Consider the following 16255-nt stretch of genomic DNA (forward strand, 5'->3'; position numbering starts at 1 on the left):
GTCCTGTTGACTTCAGTGAGAATTGAACGCATGTTCAAGCACCTCCCTAGAAAGGCAGGCTTTTCTGTGCCAGTCTCTCTGCCCAGCTGCTTGAAGCTCTGCAGTGAAGAAAGCAGGTTTCTGTTAAGTGTTTGGATCAGCCCCACCACATCCTTCTTTTTTTTGTTTGGTTTTTGGTTTTTTTGTTTTGTTTTAATGGGAAAATCCTAATTTATAGCATGTATTTCCATTTTAAAAATAAGTGTAAGCTGTCTTAAAGTCAAGGCGTGCTCCATGTCGCAGTTACGCCATCAGGTAGGAGGTTTCCATTAGTGCCTGTGGAGGGGACGCATGCACAAATGGCTGGGAGAACACAGCAGGAAAAAAAACCTTGAGCTTTATGGCTGGTTTTGCTTCTAAACCTGCGTAGCAAGAGTACCGAGAGGAATACATCGTGTGGCTCGCAGCCCTTTGATGTGGCTGGGTTCAGTACTGACAGGATGGCTTCCCTTATCTCCGCTCCTACAAAGAGGACCAGGAAATACGCCTGTGATGTGGGACTCTTACATTTCAAGCCTTGATCAGGTTGACAGCTTTCTCCTTTTTTTTTTTTTTTTTTCCCTTCCCCACCAGTGGTTAATCAACAAAGCTAGTTGAAAGCAGGGAAATGCTCTGCCCCCTTTTTTATGGGTAAATGAAGTGGTAGGGTAACAGCTGTGTTTGGGTACTGCTGCCGATCCACTGCTCCGGGATGATCAGATGGGTGGGAAGTTTACAGACACCCTGTCCCTTCCTGTGTCATTACATCCGTGCAGAGGGTTTGGCAATAGCTGGCGTTTGTCTTGCATCCAGTCCGCGCTCAAAACACGAGTCCTGGGTAAGTACATCGGTGCACAATCAGCTCTAGCAGACTCCATTGTGTGTCCCCAAAATGCGCCTGTTAGCAGGGCCTGATCCTATCCTTCAGAAAGCAACTAACTCCAAAACTGCAAATTTCATTTCTTTCTTCTGAGGCGAGTGTGCCCCAGATGAGGCTTTGATCTGGGAAGCTCAGCTGAGTCTGACCTGGTCTGTGCAAGGATCCCGCAGACCAGCTGGCTGCGATTTGCAAGTCAGATGGCTGCTGCTGTATGGGAACGGCTTGCTTGATCTAGAGCTCAGTTCTGCCTTTTAAGAGTGACTTGTTTTGTGTCAATTGAGCTTTGCTAGGAAATGGCTATATGGCTGAATTAAAGCCAGTAAAAAAAAAAAAAAAAAAAATTAAATTTTAGGACAATTCAGATTTGAATGCCAGCAGTTCCTGGGTCCCTGCTGCCCAGAACTTTAAAATATTATCTACCCTTTAAAGAAAGCTGAGAGTGGCACATATCAAACAACTAGCAGGCCTTGAAAAATTAGGCTGTGCCTTTTTATCCAAGGAAGCAAAATCGCTACAAGCGGTGATACTGAAGTGGATAAACACCATTCACTGAGCAAGGCATCGCTTTGGCTGGGCAAGTGGGGCCCTGCCCCGTGGGGCTGGTCAGTTGGTTGCGTGCAGTCATGTTTTCGGGAGTTATCGCCCAAAAAGCTGTGAGTTATAATAACTCATTAGCCTTGAGCTTCTGGTCTGTTTACAGCTTGTGAATTAATGGGTTAGTGACATGTCTCAACATGGGAGAGGAGTGAGAGGAAGATGGGAAGAGGCAGTTATTTCTAGATGAAGAACGTAATTTTGAACTAAAGGGGCCTTTGCAATTAACTTCCTCTGTTGCCTGTCCCCGGTGCTTTCCTTGTTCTAGAGCGTGGTCCCCGAATTCTAAACCGGGGATGTAATCGTGGTCTTTGAAAGCATTTTGTGCCATAGCAAAACCAGGACTAATAACTGTGCATGATTGTGTAAACGATTTTTTTTTTTCTTTTTTCCTCTGCACAGGGACTCTCCCGAGGGATCGAATTTTTAAGAACCTCACTCGGAAACGCCAGCGGGCGATGCGAAGGCGAGTGCACCAGGTGAACGGGCACAAATTCATGGCTACCTACCTGCGACAGCCTACGTACTGCTCGCACTGCAGGGAGTTCATCTGGTAAGAATGGCTCGAATGCGGTGGTGTGGAGTTCTCTGTCCCTTCGCGTTTTGGGGACTGACATGCCACCCCCGATCCTGTATCAGTCACCCAGCACTTTACCAAGGGCCACTGATGTGACTCCCCTTGGCCATCAGGTTTAGCAGGATACATTTATGCTGCAAACTGGAGTCTACTGCAGAGAGGGCAGAGCTGATGTGTATCTTGGATGCTGGAAGCAAACTGGAGGGTGTGGGGATGGGACAGTGTTCCTCACTTGTGAGCACAGATATTATTTCGGTGAGGGGGGGAAAGTAACCCAAGCAATCTGAAGAAAGACTCCAAATATTAACTTGAGTGAAGCTTTGAGATTATGCTGACAAAAAACAGTTGCATGAAAGACTAGAGAAAATGCCTGAGAACAGAAAAGCCATCAGAGGTGTGAGGTGTGGGGTGATACATGTGGGGGAGTAGGCAGAGCAGGGAGAAAAACTTAGATATGTCTCAAAAGAGCATGGAGTGGGAGACATAATAACAGGGTGTGGGCTGCTGGGATCAGTGTGGTGTGTGTGGTAATAAAGTCAGGTATTTCAGAAACTAGAGTGAGAGGGAATATGGGGAATAACATGCATGTTGACAGCCTGTCCTGTAAGCTACAGCCCTTGCAGTGCTTTGTTACGCTCTCACACCCCTGCGCTGAATTGCCTCATTATTACTGGGCAGTTTTGCCCCAGGGATCTGGTCATTTGGGATCCTCTTGAATTTTGGTGCTCTCTTCTGTAAATGATCTGCAAGAAGACTGGCTTTCTGACGTTAAATCAAGTTCATATTTTGTTTTGAACAGGGGCGTCTTTGGGAAGCAGGGATACCAGTGCCAAGGTAAGGTGCTCTGCTCTGCACGGTGTGTGTGTAGGATGTGCTGGCTCAGGAGCCCTCTCCTGTGCTGCTGGGACATCCTGCAGTTACAAGCTTCTCTGAAGTCACCACTCCTCTTCCTCCCCAGCCAGCCAAAACTGTGCATTTGAGCAGCTGTCGGCTTGCAGGCATGCAGGAGCAACACCTACATTCGTGCAAACACCTAGGTGTCCGGTAGCTCTATTTCGCCCATGGTTTTCCTCCTGTGCAGATCCACCGAGTTGCTGAGTACATGCAACACCCAGCTAGGCTTGAGAGATCCAGGGTCCCTTCAGGACAGTGTTCAGCTGGTATTGGGACACGAAGTGTCCTACTGGAATGGCCACCCTCTTCCCTTCTCCACCTATGTAGCTCAACAAAGTGAAACTAGGGCTGTGACTTCAAAGGGCAGCCTTGTGGGCTGGCACAGCACTTTTGTCTGACTGCATGTTTTGGCTGAATGGCTGTATAGATGTATGTGATGCTTGTTTGCACCTCATCATTGTTCTTCCTTTCCCTTTTTCTGTGGTAAGATTTTTTTTTTTTTTTTATTTGATTACTTGCCTCACAGGTGTATGGTCGCTCAGTATAGCCTTCTAACACAGCCTTTTCTTGTGCAGTGTAATGGGGCACTGGTATCCTCATATGAAAGGAAGCTACATGTAAACAAAATGGATATCCTGCATAAAATTTCTGGGTGGAGATGAATGGTATTGATAGACCCTTATGAGTGCAAGCTTGAGTCAGCAACAAACAGAATAGTGCGGGACCCTGCCACACATCTGCAATGTACAGTTTCCATTACAAAAATCTTACATAGACAGTAGCTACGGCCCTTGGTGGTGTCTACGGTGCATGCTGGGTTTATGGAGTGGAGGAATCCAAGTTCATTCCAGCCAAGCCAGCTTCAGCCCTGGAGAGAACCTAACTCTGCTTTAGGGCTGATTAGCCCTCTTGATGGGGACTAGCTAATTAGCCCAGACACAGCACCATTCTGCTGCAGTTATCTAGCTCCCCAGATCCAAGCATTGCACTGAGCCTTAATAACAAACTAACTGGGCAGGACTCGGTCGGGTATCCAGTATAAGAGACACTATGTCACTGAGATGTAGGGACGGCTTTTGATATCTCTAATATTGTTTGTGTATGTTGTGAGAAATGCTCTCCACTGGATAATTTCAACAGCATTTTTTTAGTTCATTTGTGACGTTACACTGTTTTTTCTGTGGGCATCACCTGTATTTTGTATAGGCAGCTGTTTTCTAGGCTGTATGAGTGATCCAGTGCAGAATTTCTGTTGCAGTGGGTTAGAGATACATCTCCAGATCTGTTACGAGATTTTGGAAATTCCAAGTCACCAGTTATTTTTCCACAACTTTACTGTGTCTTGATGATATAAGCTGAGCCTTAAACCAGCTGATGGGTTGACGTGTTCGGGGTCTTTCGACAACTCTTTTCAGCATGCCTCTTTTGTTTCCTAGTATGCACCTGTGTTGTACACAAGCGCTGCCATCATCTAATTGTTACAGCTTGCACGTGCCAAAACAATACTAACAAGACCGATCTCAAGGTAAAGTCATGGTGGTTATTTTGGGTCATCATAATTTGCGAATCCTGAGGTTTTCTGGGTTGCTGGGGATTGTCCTATAAAATAATTTACTCTGTGTTATCTTTATTCATAGATTTTCAAGTGAGGAAGAGTGATAGGGACATGCCTAAAGGCCCTACAATATCATCATAGAATAGTTTGGGTTGGAAGGGACCTTTAAAGGTCATCTAGTCCAATCCCCCATCTGGTGGTTCTTCTGTTAATTCCAGTAACTGGCTGGACTAGCACATAGTTTAGGAAGGCTTGGTGTCTTCATTGGAAGACATCAAGAAATAGCAAATCCACTGTTTTCCATGGTAATTTTCTTTCATGATTATCTGCGTTGTCATCAAAATTTGGTGCCCAGTTCTTAATGTGGATTTCTCTGGCTTTAAAATCTAACCACTGGTCTTTATTATTATGCCTCTTTTTTCTTTTCTGGTAATTTAAAGTGCTCATTTCATCATTGCTCCACTCCTTTACTCTATGAAATTATTTATGTTGTAATAAAGAACCCTTGCATAACTTGTGTTTCTGAAGGTTTTCTCTCTTGCTAGTTTTGGCTGTATTTGACAGGAGTAACATCCCCACCTAAAACTGCCCTGTACATTGCATGTCTCATTTCTGTAACTGGAAATTGTTTAATAACTGTTTGAGGAAAATTCAATTGAAATATTTTTAATGAGGAGGTAGCTCTGTATTGTGTGCCATGCAGAAACCTTCTTTCCAGTGCAGATAAGCAATTGCCTTTGCTCGTTATTTCTTGCCTCCAAACTGCTGAGCTAGACTTCTTAAAATGACCCCTTGCCAAACCAGATGAAAATAAGTTAAAATGCTTAAGGCTAAAGTGCAAGTTAAATGCGGAGTCTCCTCACCCCTCTTCTAGGTTTGTGAAGGATTTATAACAGCTCTAAGCTACTTTAAAAGAAGACAAGGGTGAGGAGGCACCGCTGACTTTAAACTCATTGTTTGAGTCGCACCCCTGACTTTTCTTTGTGAAGTTGTGGGTTGCCCCTCAGTCTTCCAGGATCTGCATGTTGAGACACAAAATGGAAAGCAATGAAGAGGTTCAATGGGGATGGGTTTCTTCAGCCGATCCAACGTTTTCTAAGGTGTCTTTGAGATCTGCATGATTCACGGTTGGAAAAGAACAAGGATAAAAAGGGGATGAGAGCAAGCGAGAAAGCGAAATGTGGGCCTGAAATGAAAGACTCTTAATAACAAGGAGGGTGAGAAGGGGAATGAGAATTTTAGGAGGAGCTGGGAAAACTATTCTATATTAAATTTAATAAAATCAACAGTTTGGCCTAAAGTTAAATGTTTGCACATAGTGTGCAAGTTAATAATTTGAAAACCGGTTAGTTACAAAATGGTGTAGCTAACGTAATTTATATGTGGCACTTCAGTGTGACAGGTTTGTGATGAGGTAACCCACACTTCTATTTCTAACTTGGTTTTAAGAATTTAAAATTGGCTGGGCAGCCCTTTTTAAAATCTGCTTTGTCAGGTAGTCCAGCCTGACCGGCAAGGAAACCAGCGCAGGCTGGCGGCAGGTGTGGTTGGTCACTCAATGTTCACCTGCAGTGAACCTCAGTGAGGTGGTGGATTGGGACATTTTCTGAGTTGGAATTATTTTCATAGTTTTGCACTTAAATGCCTTTATGTAAATGAACATCAGCTTATATATATGTATTTGAATTTTAAATCTGTGCTTTTCTTTTGGTGCCTCAGGTGACTGAACAGAGGTTTGGAATCAACATTCCTCATAAGTTCAGCGTCCACAACTACAAAGTCCCGACTTTCTGCGACCACTGCGGTTCCTTGCTCTGGGGAATCATGCGACAGGGCCTACAGTGTAAAAGTGAGCAGCTTCTTACTGTAGCCTTTTCACAAAATACATATATTTTTAGACTCTTGATGCACTGTGTGGGCCTGATTTGTGCAACCTTCAAGAGAAAGCCGAGCAATGAATATTCATCTTCGCAAGAGTTAAGAAAAACGCTGATCTACTCTTAGCACAGCTTTGTTTAACTGGCATTATTGAAAATATTCTTGGGTATTGCTGCTTCCTGCATTCATTTTTCCCTTTACCTCAAGGCTTTTCCTCCCCTAATGAGATAAGGCAATGAAAAGGCATCTGAGGGGGGAAAAAAGGGTCATTGCTTTAGGTTGACTACCCTGTCTGTCACACCGTTAATTGATGACAAAGCATGTCCTGGTGTTATGTTTTTGTTTCAGTGATCCAGACTGGAAAATCGTATGGGTAACAAACAGTTTTCATTTGCTTTCATCTCCCACAAGAGGGTGTATGTGTGTCCACGAGTGAGAACAAGAAGGATTTTCGTTTCCCACTGAACAGTGTATCTTTAAAATTAGATACCTGCAAATGCAGGGGAAGTTTGTTGTGAATTCTGTGGCTTTATAAATCCTAATTTTACCTGCAGGCATAGCTGCAATGGTATTTGTATACCTGACAAACGTGCTTATGAATAGCTTCTGGTAATGTGGCATCCCACTTGGAGAGTTTGGGGTATATTCCTGATTTTCAGGAGTTTATTCTCTTATGAGAGTCCTAATTTTGTTTCTGCTGATATCAGTGGCAAAAATCCTTTTAGTTTAAAGACACAGGGTAGATCCAGATGGGGGTGTTTCCTGAAGCAGAATTGCTAAATTATTTCTCAGCAATAAATCACTCTAAGTTATTTAAATTGTTCCTTTGCTTTTACTTTCCATCCCTACCATCACCCCTGTCAGTCTGTAAAATGAACGTCCACATCCGATGCCAAGCAAATGTTGCACCGAACTGTGGGGTGAACTCAGCAGAGCTTGCTAAAACCTTGGCATGCATGGGCCTGCAACCAGGGAGCATTTCCCCAAATTCGGTGAGTCTTTTGCTTTTTCTTTTTTTTCTTTTTTTCCTCCTCCTCTATTTAAAACGTTTACAACTGAGTCTTTATATGGGTGCAGGAGAAGTGAGAGACTTCAGTTAGGTGGCGTTGGGTGGTGGACTGCATGAGTAGGTTGTTACTGTCTGTGGCTTGTGGCAAAGACTTCACCTGGAAAATCGATGTCTTATATCCAGGTTTATCCCGACGGAGGCTTTAGTCTGTAGGTGTTGCTTTGTTGTCTGCTTATGTTTCACAGTGATGTGACTCCATTGACTCTTTTATCTGTTTGGCATGAATGAGAGGAGAATAAGACCCCAAACTAATTAATGGTCAATATAATTCATGCCATGCCTTTTTTTACCTTTCCCGCGAACACAAATGCACTGTCTGCATATGTAGCTCGGAATAGAGCATAAGAAGAGCTCACCAAAAGGCCCAGGTTCTCTTCCCTGCTTTGTCACTGTTTTTCTGAGTGATTTTGGGGAAATCATTTCACTCTTCACTACAGTTTCCCCAGCTAAAATCTGTGGTCCCTGTCAACACAACATCATCTCTGGTCTTTGCTGTCCAAGCCAGGGTCCTAGTGAGCTTGTTGCAGGTTTGGGACATATGTGTACAATTTCTGTTTGTCAGTACTTAAGGTATACTAAAAATCCAGCTGTTGTATATCTGAGTCTATTCAGAGAGTTTAAAACACACTGTAAGAGCTTGAGTGAAAATGCCCATAAAGGGTAATGGAAATCAGAGCTGTCATTTGATAACAAGTTTTCATCATGTTTCCTTTGCTAGCAGCTTAGAAAAGTGAGTTTGCTTGAAACCACAATAACCCATAATAAAATGTTGGTCTATATATTTTTATTTGACCAAAAAGACCCAAAACATACTTGTCAGACTTGGTAAATCTCCTCATACAGTTAGTCAGCTACATTGGTTGACCACATGATACCGTATCGGCCTAGCCTGCTCATTAGGCTGTGCTGTCTCTTCTGATTTCAGTTGGTTTGTAGCAAACGAGACTTTCTTATCTTTGCTCTCCGTGCTGCAGCAGTTCAGGGGGACAGTTATCCTGGGGTTACAGGAAAACACAAGCCCCACACTCCCTTCTCAGTTCTGTAAAGATCAGCACTTGTTGGCATTTGTTGTTTGCATAATCTGCACATCAAAAGGAGATGAAACCAGGAAAATAAAGCCTGTGCTTGGTGTTTAACAATCTCTTCTCGTTATTTGTGAGCTAAAGGCTCTAGGTAAGTGTTCAGACTGTGCTGTAAGCTGTAAATCTGTCGGGAGTTTTGCTGGGTGCTGTCCTGAATGCTCTTGGTTCTTTCCCCATGGCTGGGGTTGCCGTTTCTGTGGCAGTGAGACAAGTCGTCTGTGCAGGAAGAATTTTGCTTTACACCAAAGTAGTCACAAGGTGGAGCTCAAGAAGTCCGTGTGACTTTGTTCGGGCTAATAAACTGAGTGAGAGTACTCGTGGTTTATATGCGTACTCGTACCTGGAGAGCTGTGAACAGAGGGCACTAGGGGTTGACTTGATCTTCGTATACTGCAAAAACAGAAGCTCTAGAAATGTGTGCTAATACTGGTACAATTCCTGAAAATGCAGACACTGCACTGCTGGCGTGGGAATGAACAGCCTTCCATGGAATTTACAGCGGTGGAGGAAGCCAGCAGCCCAGCTGTGGGAAAGAAAAATATTTTGAAGTTTGGGTCCCACTGAACTGGGCTTTGAGTAAGAGTCTTAAAATCAGGTAGAAACCTAAGAGATTCAGATGAAATCAGCTTGGGTTCTAGATCTCACCAGCACTTCACATATTGCAGAAATTATGCAGTCCTCCTCGCTCTGATGTTAGAGAGGAGACTTGGATTTCCACACTCATTGTCTTATTTTTCTGGGGCGTGACGGTGGAGAGAGGCAGGCTTGCCTCTTGGATCTGCTGGGCAGTGGGTTTACAACTTAAAATGCCCAGGCCAGGAGCCAGTGTTGACATCTCAGCACAGCTCTGCGCAGTGCCGAGGTTGGCTGGTCACACGTTAACAGCTATGTGGGTGGTGGTACCAACATGCTTTCTGTTCCAGTGGCCATACAGTGCATCTGAACAGGTCCTAAATGCCCAGGTTGGTAGGTTGACTACTTGTGTATACCTCTGAGGCAAAAGTACAATTTCTATGCAGACTGATGCTTATTTACTTTCTTCCACAGAAACTGGTTTCAAGATCTACTTTGAAACATCAGGGAAAAGGCAGCCTGAAAGATGGCAACAACGTTAGTGAAAGTTCAGCGAGCAAACTTGGGATCAAAGACTTAACCTTCCTTCGTGTATTGGGAAAGGGCAGTTTTGGAAAGGTGAGAGTTATTCGTGGCTCTTTTGGGGAAAACCGCATTCCCCATTTAAGAAGTTCCAAGGTAGATGAAGTTATTTCATAATGTGGCACACAGGCTGTCCAGTGGAGTATGCTTTGTGCAACAAGGTTGGTTACAGAGAGCAGGGAGAAAACGAAGGAGAAAGCAAGCTGACAGCAAAGTGAAGAACTGGATATCACAAAAAAGAAAAAAGTTAGCAACCAAAGGAACAGCTGCATGCCGGGGCCCATACCAGAAATTGCAAGTGTGTGCATTAGCACTCGTTTGGGCAGCGTTTCTTGGAGCATGTAGAGACTTCTCCTTTAAAGGAGACAAGGCAGTGGTTTCAAATGCAGTGAGATGGGGGTTTCATTTCTCTGCTTTGCCACAAAACCAATGTGAAATGGTGCATTTGCATTTGATAACTGAGGAGGGAAGAGGGATGGATGGCACTGCTCAGGGGGTTTGCCCTGGCACAGTGGATGAGCTTCGACCAGCTAGCCCCGTGCCAGACATTGGAGCAACGTGTGTGGGCATTTCTATCCGGAGAAGCCTGCTGCAGACAGTAGCATATGTGTCATCGATTGTACGCTGATGCCCATACTAACAGGCTGACTCACTTGCATCCACAAGCCTGGTCATGAGATAACTGACCTTTCTAGTGTGAGAAGGTGAGAGGCTCTGTGTTGCTCATAGAGTCTGAGGGCTCAGCCCGTGCAATTCACCCTCCCCTTTGGTTTAGGTGATGCTTGCCAAGATGAAAGAGAGTGGGCAGCTCTATGCAGTGAAGGTGTTGAAGAAGGACGTCATTCTCCAAGATGACGATGTTGAATGCACCATGACCGAGAAACGCATCCTTTCCTTAGCAAGGAACCACCCATTCCTCACCAAGCTCTACTGTTGCTTCCAGACTCCTGTAAGTATAGCCTGGGCAGTGGGCAGCCTTGCTCCTGACACTGGCTGGCACATTCAGGACAGAGGCACTATCCTGTGTATTTGGTCCCTAGCCTGTTATAATTGTCCACCTGAGATCCAGGAGAAACTTCTCTGCTCAAGAGTGAACAGAGCATTCTGCTATATTCCACCTCTAACATCTGCTGGGCATTTGGCAAACAAAATCCTGGCTTGTTCTAGGCTCCCTAACAAAATGGTAATAACAGGGAAGCCTTTCTTTGTGTCTTCCCTAGAAACATCTCTGTGCCATTGAATGTTTCCAAATGCATATGCGCGAATGTCTACAAACCTGCAGTGTCCTCCGGTTGCTGTGGGATCTCAGGCTCTGCTGTCTTGCTACCTGAATTTTAACAAGACTGTATTTGCATTGAATTATCTGCAAACGCAATGAATTGTACTTGGAAGCAGGGGTAGCCTCCTGTATCTACCAGCCTTTGTATACTGCTCAGAACTGAATGAAAGATCCTTCTGAGGTTACTGGAAAGGATCTTACTGACATGGGTAGGCACTGAATCAGATCCATACCACAGCTGGTATTTCTTCTTGACAAATGATAGCGTTGCTGTCCCACCTCAGCGGAGGGCTGCACATGTGCTGCCTGTCCAGCTTAGAGCCTCCTCTGGTGTGCGCATGTGGGTGGGAGCTCGTTGCTGATGTGGGTGGTGGAGGGAGGAGTGTCTGTGATGGAGACAGTAGCCGCAGCTGTGTCCCAGCAAGGTAAGTTTGGGAGTCCCTGAGCTAAGCTGTTATTAGGACATTTTCTGCAGTGTAACTCTTCCAAACTGCCTGGGCTCCTTTCCAGTTGCTTTTTATCCATTGCTAAATGGTAATAGAGCTTGTTTTCCTCTTAGAAGAGGCAAGGGAAACTTGCCCTTTTAATTGTGGCTTCACTCCTCCTACATAAACCCAAAATACTTTAAAAAAAAAAAAAAAATAAAAGGGCAGACGATTGCACCCTGCCACCCACCCTTTTCTCTTCTCACTGGGGTGATGCAACAGCCAGCTATGGAGTTGAAGAGTTGTGCTCATTTAGGGTGGAGCTCTTGGGTAGACTCACGTAATAGAAATGAGGTGGTTTGTTTTTTTGTGGTGGTGTTTTTTTTTTTTGTATATACAGCTTATGTGGTTCACAGGGCAGCTGTGCTGTATAGCAGAAACAAAACTTAAAGCTTACTGTTGTCACTAGTAACCAAGGAAACGCCTCTTTTATTTCCTAATATGAAGACAGAGGGCCCAAATTTGAATGGCTTTCCTGAAGTTCTCATGTAAAATATCAGAAAAGTCCAGTATTGATGTGTGCTGTTTGAGATCAGATGTGGGATAGCAGTGGTTTTTGCCACTTATTGCTGTGCTTTTTGCTATGGCTTTGCTTACTGAATTGCAATGTAGATGTGAAAATAGCAAGTGTGCTCCTCCTGGGCTGTGTAGAGTATTTCCTATGAACTTAGGGAAGATTTAAGGTCCCCGTGCTAGTACTGTCTTTAATGTTCAAAAAATGCATGCAATCTGCTATGGGTGCAGACAAGGTCTTCTGGGCTGATGAAGTAATTGCAGAGTCTTTTGCAAAGTGGAAAAAAAGGAAGAACTCGGCCTGTTTAGACTAGCAAATTGAAAGCAAAAAGAGGATCTGATTGATGTCTGCAGATGCCGAACACTGAAGAGGGAAAGCTGTCAAGATGCTGGCTAAGATTAAATGAGTCTAGACTGGCCATGGATACAGTTAGACTGGAAATGAAAAGGAGGTTGCTAAACAGTAGAGCAGCCTGGAACAGGAATTTCTGGACCAGCTTCTCATCAGAGGAGCGGAGGGAAGAACCCCTCAGCCCTTGCTGCCCTGAACGCAGAGCTGGTCAGTATCTGAAAGGGTGCCAAGGGAGTGGTGCTCGTCAGAGCAGGACCCTGCTATTTCCAGTCTTTCCCAGGTTCCTCTTTTACTTGAATCCCTCTTTGCTTCATTATCTGGATTGTCAGTATCAGAAAACCACTTCCCTCCAATAATAAACAAAACCAAAAAGGGAAGCGTTTACAAAAGAAAAAGTAGATTTCAAACTAACGTGGTTCATCATGTCTTTTGTCCATATTCTGCACTGAGTGACACCCACCTCAATCCAGAATAACCAGATGTAAATTGCTTATAAAAGCGTAATTAAATCCCTTTGCTATAATAGAGAAATGATTGCAACAGCAGGGTATTCACTGGACAGAGTCCTTCCAGTAGGGCTTAACCGGGCTGATACAGTATTTAAGGTTTCTGCTTGTTCTTTACATGGCATTGGGTTAGCCCCTCCATTAACATGAACCTGGCAGAAAAGAGTATATATGTATTAAAATAAAACAGTAACCACTTATTCAAAATGTCGGCCTGCAGCCATATTTAAAAATACCAAAATGCTTTCTTGTGTTTGGAGTTGGGGGAGGGTTACACAAAACAATACCTAGTTTCACTAGGTATGCATCACGTGTATCACACTTACAGCCCAAACTCTGAAAATGAAGTAGTAACGGTTCATGTTATAAAAAACAAAGCGTGACTCCAGTCTGCCACGGAGGTCCTGGGTAAATAATGACCTACTGGGCCTGCCTTTAGAAATTTTTTCAAGAACTAGCCATTTTGAGGCTTCTTACCACTTGTCAAAGCGAAGTCAGAGCCTGATCCCGTAAGATGCATCAAGACAGGCTGGGACTGACTGGCAGGGTAGTAGCCCAGCTGGAAGGTCCCTGGGGCTTATGGTTGAGATTGAGCCAGCAGTGCAGTCTCATTGCACATAAGTTAAATTACGTACTGCGCTGCTTCAGGAGCTCGGGGGAAGTCATTATCCCCTCTGCTTGGCACTGATGAGGCTGCATCTATAATAGGGGTGTCCAGTTATGGTCCCCCTGCCCCCCCTCCCCCAGTTCAAGAGGAAATTGTGGAAACTGGAAGGGAAGGACCTTGGAAGCGCCTGAAAAGCTGCAGCAGTTTGAGGACAGAGCGCTCAAAGGGTTTGGGGGTTTGGCTGGATCTAGAACCATTTGAATTCTGACTCTTGTATAATATTCCACACAAAGCAGCAAACTCTTCTCCTGACTTACACAGCCTAGGGCTGACTTAAACAGCCTGGGGCATGTCTGTGCTGTGCAGCGCAGTGTCATGTAGTGCTAGTAATGTAGCATTAGCTCAGCTGGCACAAGTACCAGAAACAGCAATGCATTGCCCGAGTTCATCTATATTGCTGCTACTTTTGCTCACCTGTTTTAGAGCTAGCTGAGGTTTTTATGTGCTTACATTAGCTGCTAATGGTTTTCAGAAAGGTTTTCTGTTCTCTTGTACTGCCTCTGTGCTCAGTGTGGTCCTAATTTAGTCTCAGCCGCAGCATAAGCAATACCCGCTAGCAAGGGCTGCTTTATTTGCCCAGGGTGGGCTGAGGCTGCCTGACCTCCAAACAGCCTCTTTGCTCTGTCACAGAGAAATATTGCAGCCACTAGGTGGTAGGAGCTGCAAGTGTTGTCTCTGCCAGGTGCGGGTCACAGTTTTCAGAGCCTAAAGAGGAAATATTAGCTGCACGGCAGGCTGGCAGAGGCTGGACATGGCCCTGTGCATGCCCAGAGCTGGGCTGGGCGGTTTCGGACTTGCACCTCCAGATTCCTTTCCTGTGAAAGGCAAGGAAGGAGTTCTGCTGGTCTCTTTGGGGTGGAGGGGGGGCAGTTTAAGTCCTGCTCCAGCTGCATCTATGCAAGGTCTTCCTTGCTCACCGCATCTGTTTTTTTAATGATTATTTCTTTTTAATTGAAAGCCTTGCTTTGGGAACTTTCCACCTTGCCTGAGCCATTCACCTCTGCTTTTTCTAGGGCCTTAGAATCATCCTTTAGTGTCAGAGAGGATTATGCTCCTGCTGCAGTAATCTGTGAGTTGCTGACAGGTGCTGGGGCTGACCTGTGGATAATTGTGGATCCTGCGTTAGGGGTCACAAGCACCAAAAAATGCTCGTTTCTGTTTACCTGACACTGGTGTCATCCAAGACCTCAACAATACTGTCCTAGAACGGGTGAAAGAGGCTATATGTATAAGTAGCTAAGTCAGTAATTTAATCCTGGGGAATGTGGATCCTGGAATGTTTTAATTAAAATGAGTTTGCAGTAAGTAGGTCCTGTCTTCTCTGGGGTTTAGGAACCAACCTTCCTGCACAGGTGGTTTGCTTTTAAATCCTTTTGTCTCCACTTGTATGCATGAGAATGAAAAGGTCTGGGGGAGATCAGCTTCCCATGCAAATAGTGTCAAATACCTTCTGGGTTTTATGTTTATTGCCCTTATCCCTTTTCTCATGACCGAAGGGTGCTTCCAGGGGACTGTCCCCCAGGCGATGCTGTTTCCAGCACTGTCCTTGCTAGCCTGATCGTTATATGGATTTGCTCTCTGTGTGGCTCTGCTGACAGTTGCTGAGGCACAGAGCCTGCCCCTGTCATTCCAAAAATAGTGAGACACGCAAACTTGGCAGAGGGACGTGATTTTCTGTAACAAGCGTCCTTCTGAGATAATAGCAGGGGTGCTATTGAAGCCGGTAGGGACTGGCCCAGGGACTCCAGGGCAGCTAATCATTGAACTGGTCTCGTTTTATGAGGGCAGCCTGCTGTCCGGCACACAGCTTTCCGCCCTCTTTAAAAGCTGTGGGCTGATGTCATGCTCTCGACATGGAAGGGGAAGGTTTCTCCACATCTCCGCTGGCTCCCAGGGTGCTCAAACAGTTTTTCCAGGGTCAGTGTGGGCATCATGTCATGGATCACCCAGGTGTTTAAACAGATGATCCTGTATTTCACCTCCTGGAAGTGTTAGAGCTAATCTGGAGCCTTTGGCAGGGGCATAATTTTCCAGTGCGAGGCCATCAGCAAAAGCAGTGGGACTGAGCAATGGCAGCTGGCTGGCTGCTCACCCACCCGTTGGTCCCTGGATGCCACAGGAGAAGTCTAGGTGCCCTTGTATGTCCTTGGAGTCCTTCAGTCATGGTCCCTCCAGCGGAGTCCCTTGCTCATGGTCCCTCCAGGGGATCTCCAGCATCACCCTGGTTGTCCACCAGCCACTCCGCTGTCACCACATGGGTAGAGCACAGGGCAGCCCCAGGGCAGAGCCTGGCATGGGGAAGGTGAGGAAGACTGGAAAGGCAGCGGCAGCCTTGCTGGGGTTCTGGTTAGATGAACATGCATCCTGACAGAGGCCTTGGAGTGTGCTGGTGGGTGGTAAGGAAGCAGTGAGGACTCTTTGATGTTCTCGTTGAAAGGTGCTGAGAGGGAGCCCTTTGGGAGCAGAGAGGACAGCTGTGTTCATCTCCCAGGCTCTAAACCCCCAGCCTTCCCTCTCTGGCACGTTGGGGAGGCACGACTCGATATGTACATACACCCGACAGCCAAGTGCACTTCTTGGATACATTTCTGCAAGCATTGAGACTTTTTCCCCTGTTCTTGAGCACTGAGACTGTTGCTAGCCCCAAGCCACTGTGCTGCAAGACCAGTGCATGCTTCAGTTTTGTTGCTGCCAGCCAAAATCAAGTGAAGATGGTGTTGGGGACATCCTGTTCATAGGCCTGGCATTTTC

The 16255-nt window shown here is 45.4% G+C and overlaps 1 protein-coding gene across 1 annotated transcript in view; it reads left to right on the forward strand.

Moving 5' to 3' along the window:
* PRKCH (protein kinase C eta) overlaps positions 1 to 16255 on the forward strand; it is a 118392-nt gene that overhangs the window by 47417 nt on the left and 54720 nt on the right. Inside the window, exons 3-9 of the mRNA XM_075150875.1 lie at positions 1895 to 2045; positions 2869 to 2903; positions 4400 to 4488; positions 6238 to 6367; positions 7261 to 7388; positions 9595 to 9738; positions 10478 to 10651. Of these exons, the coding sequence (XP_075006976.1) occupies positions 1895 to 2045; positions 2869 to 2903; positions 4400 to 4488; positions 6238 to 6367; positions 7261 to 7388; positions 9595 to 9738; positions 10478 to 10651 (851 nt within the window). The remainder of the gene's footprint in view (positions 1 to 1894; positions 2046 to 2868; positions 2904 to 4399; positions 4489 to 6237; positions 6368 to 7260; positions 7389 to 9594; positions 9739 to 10477; positions 10652 to 16255) is intronic.

This window comes from Calonectris borealis, chromosome 5 (assembly GCF_964195595.1).
Source record: "Calonectris borealis chromosome 5, bCalBor7.hap1.2, whole genome shotgun sequence".
NCBI lineage: Eukaryota > Metazoa > Chordata > Aves > Procellariiformes > Procellariidae > Calonectris > Calonectris borealis.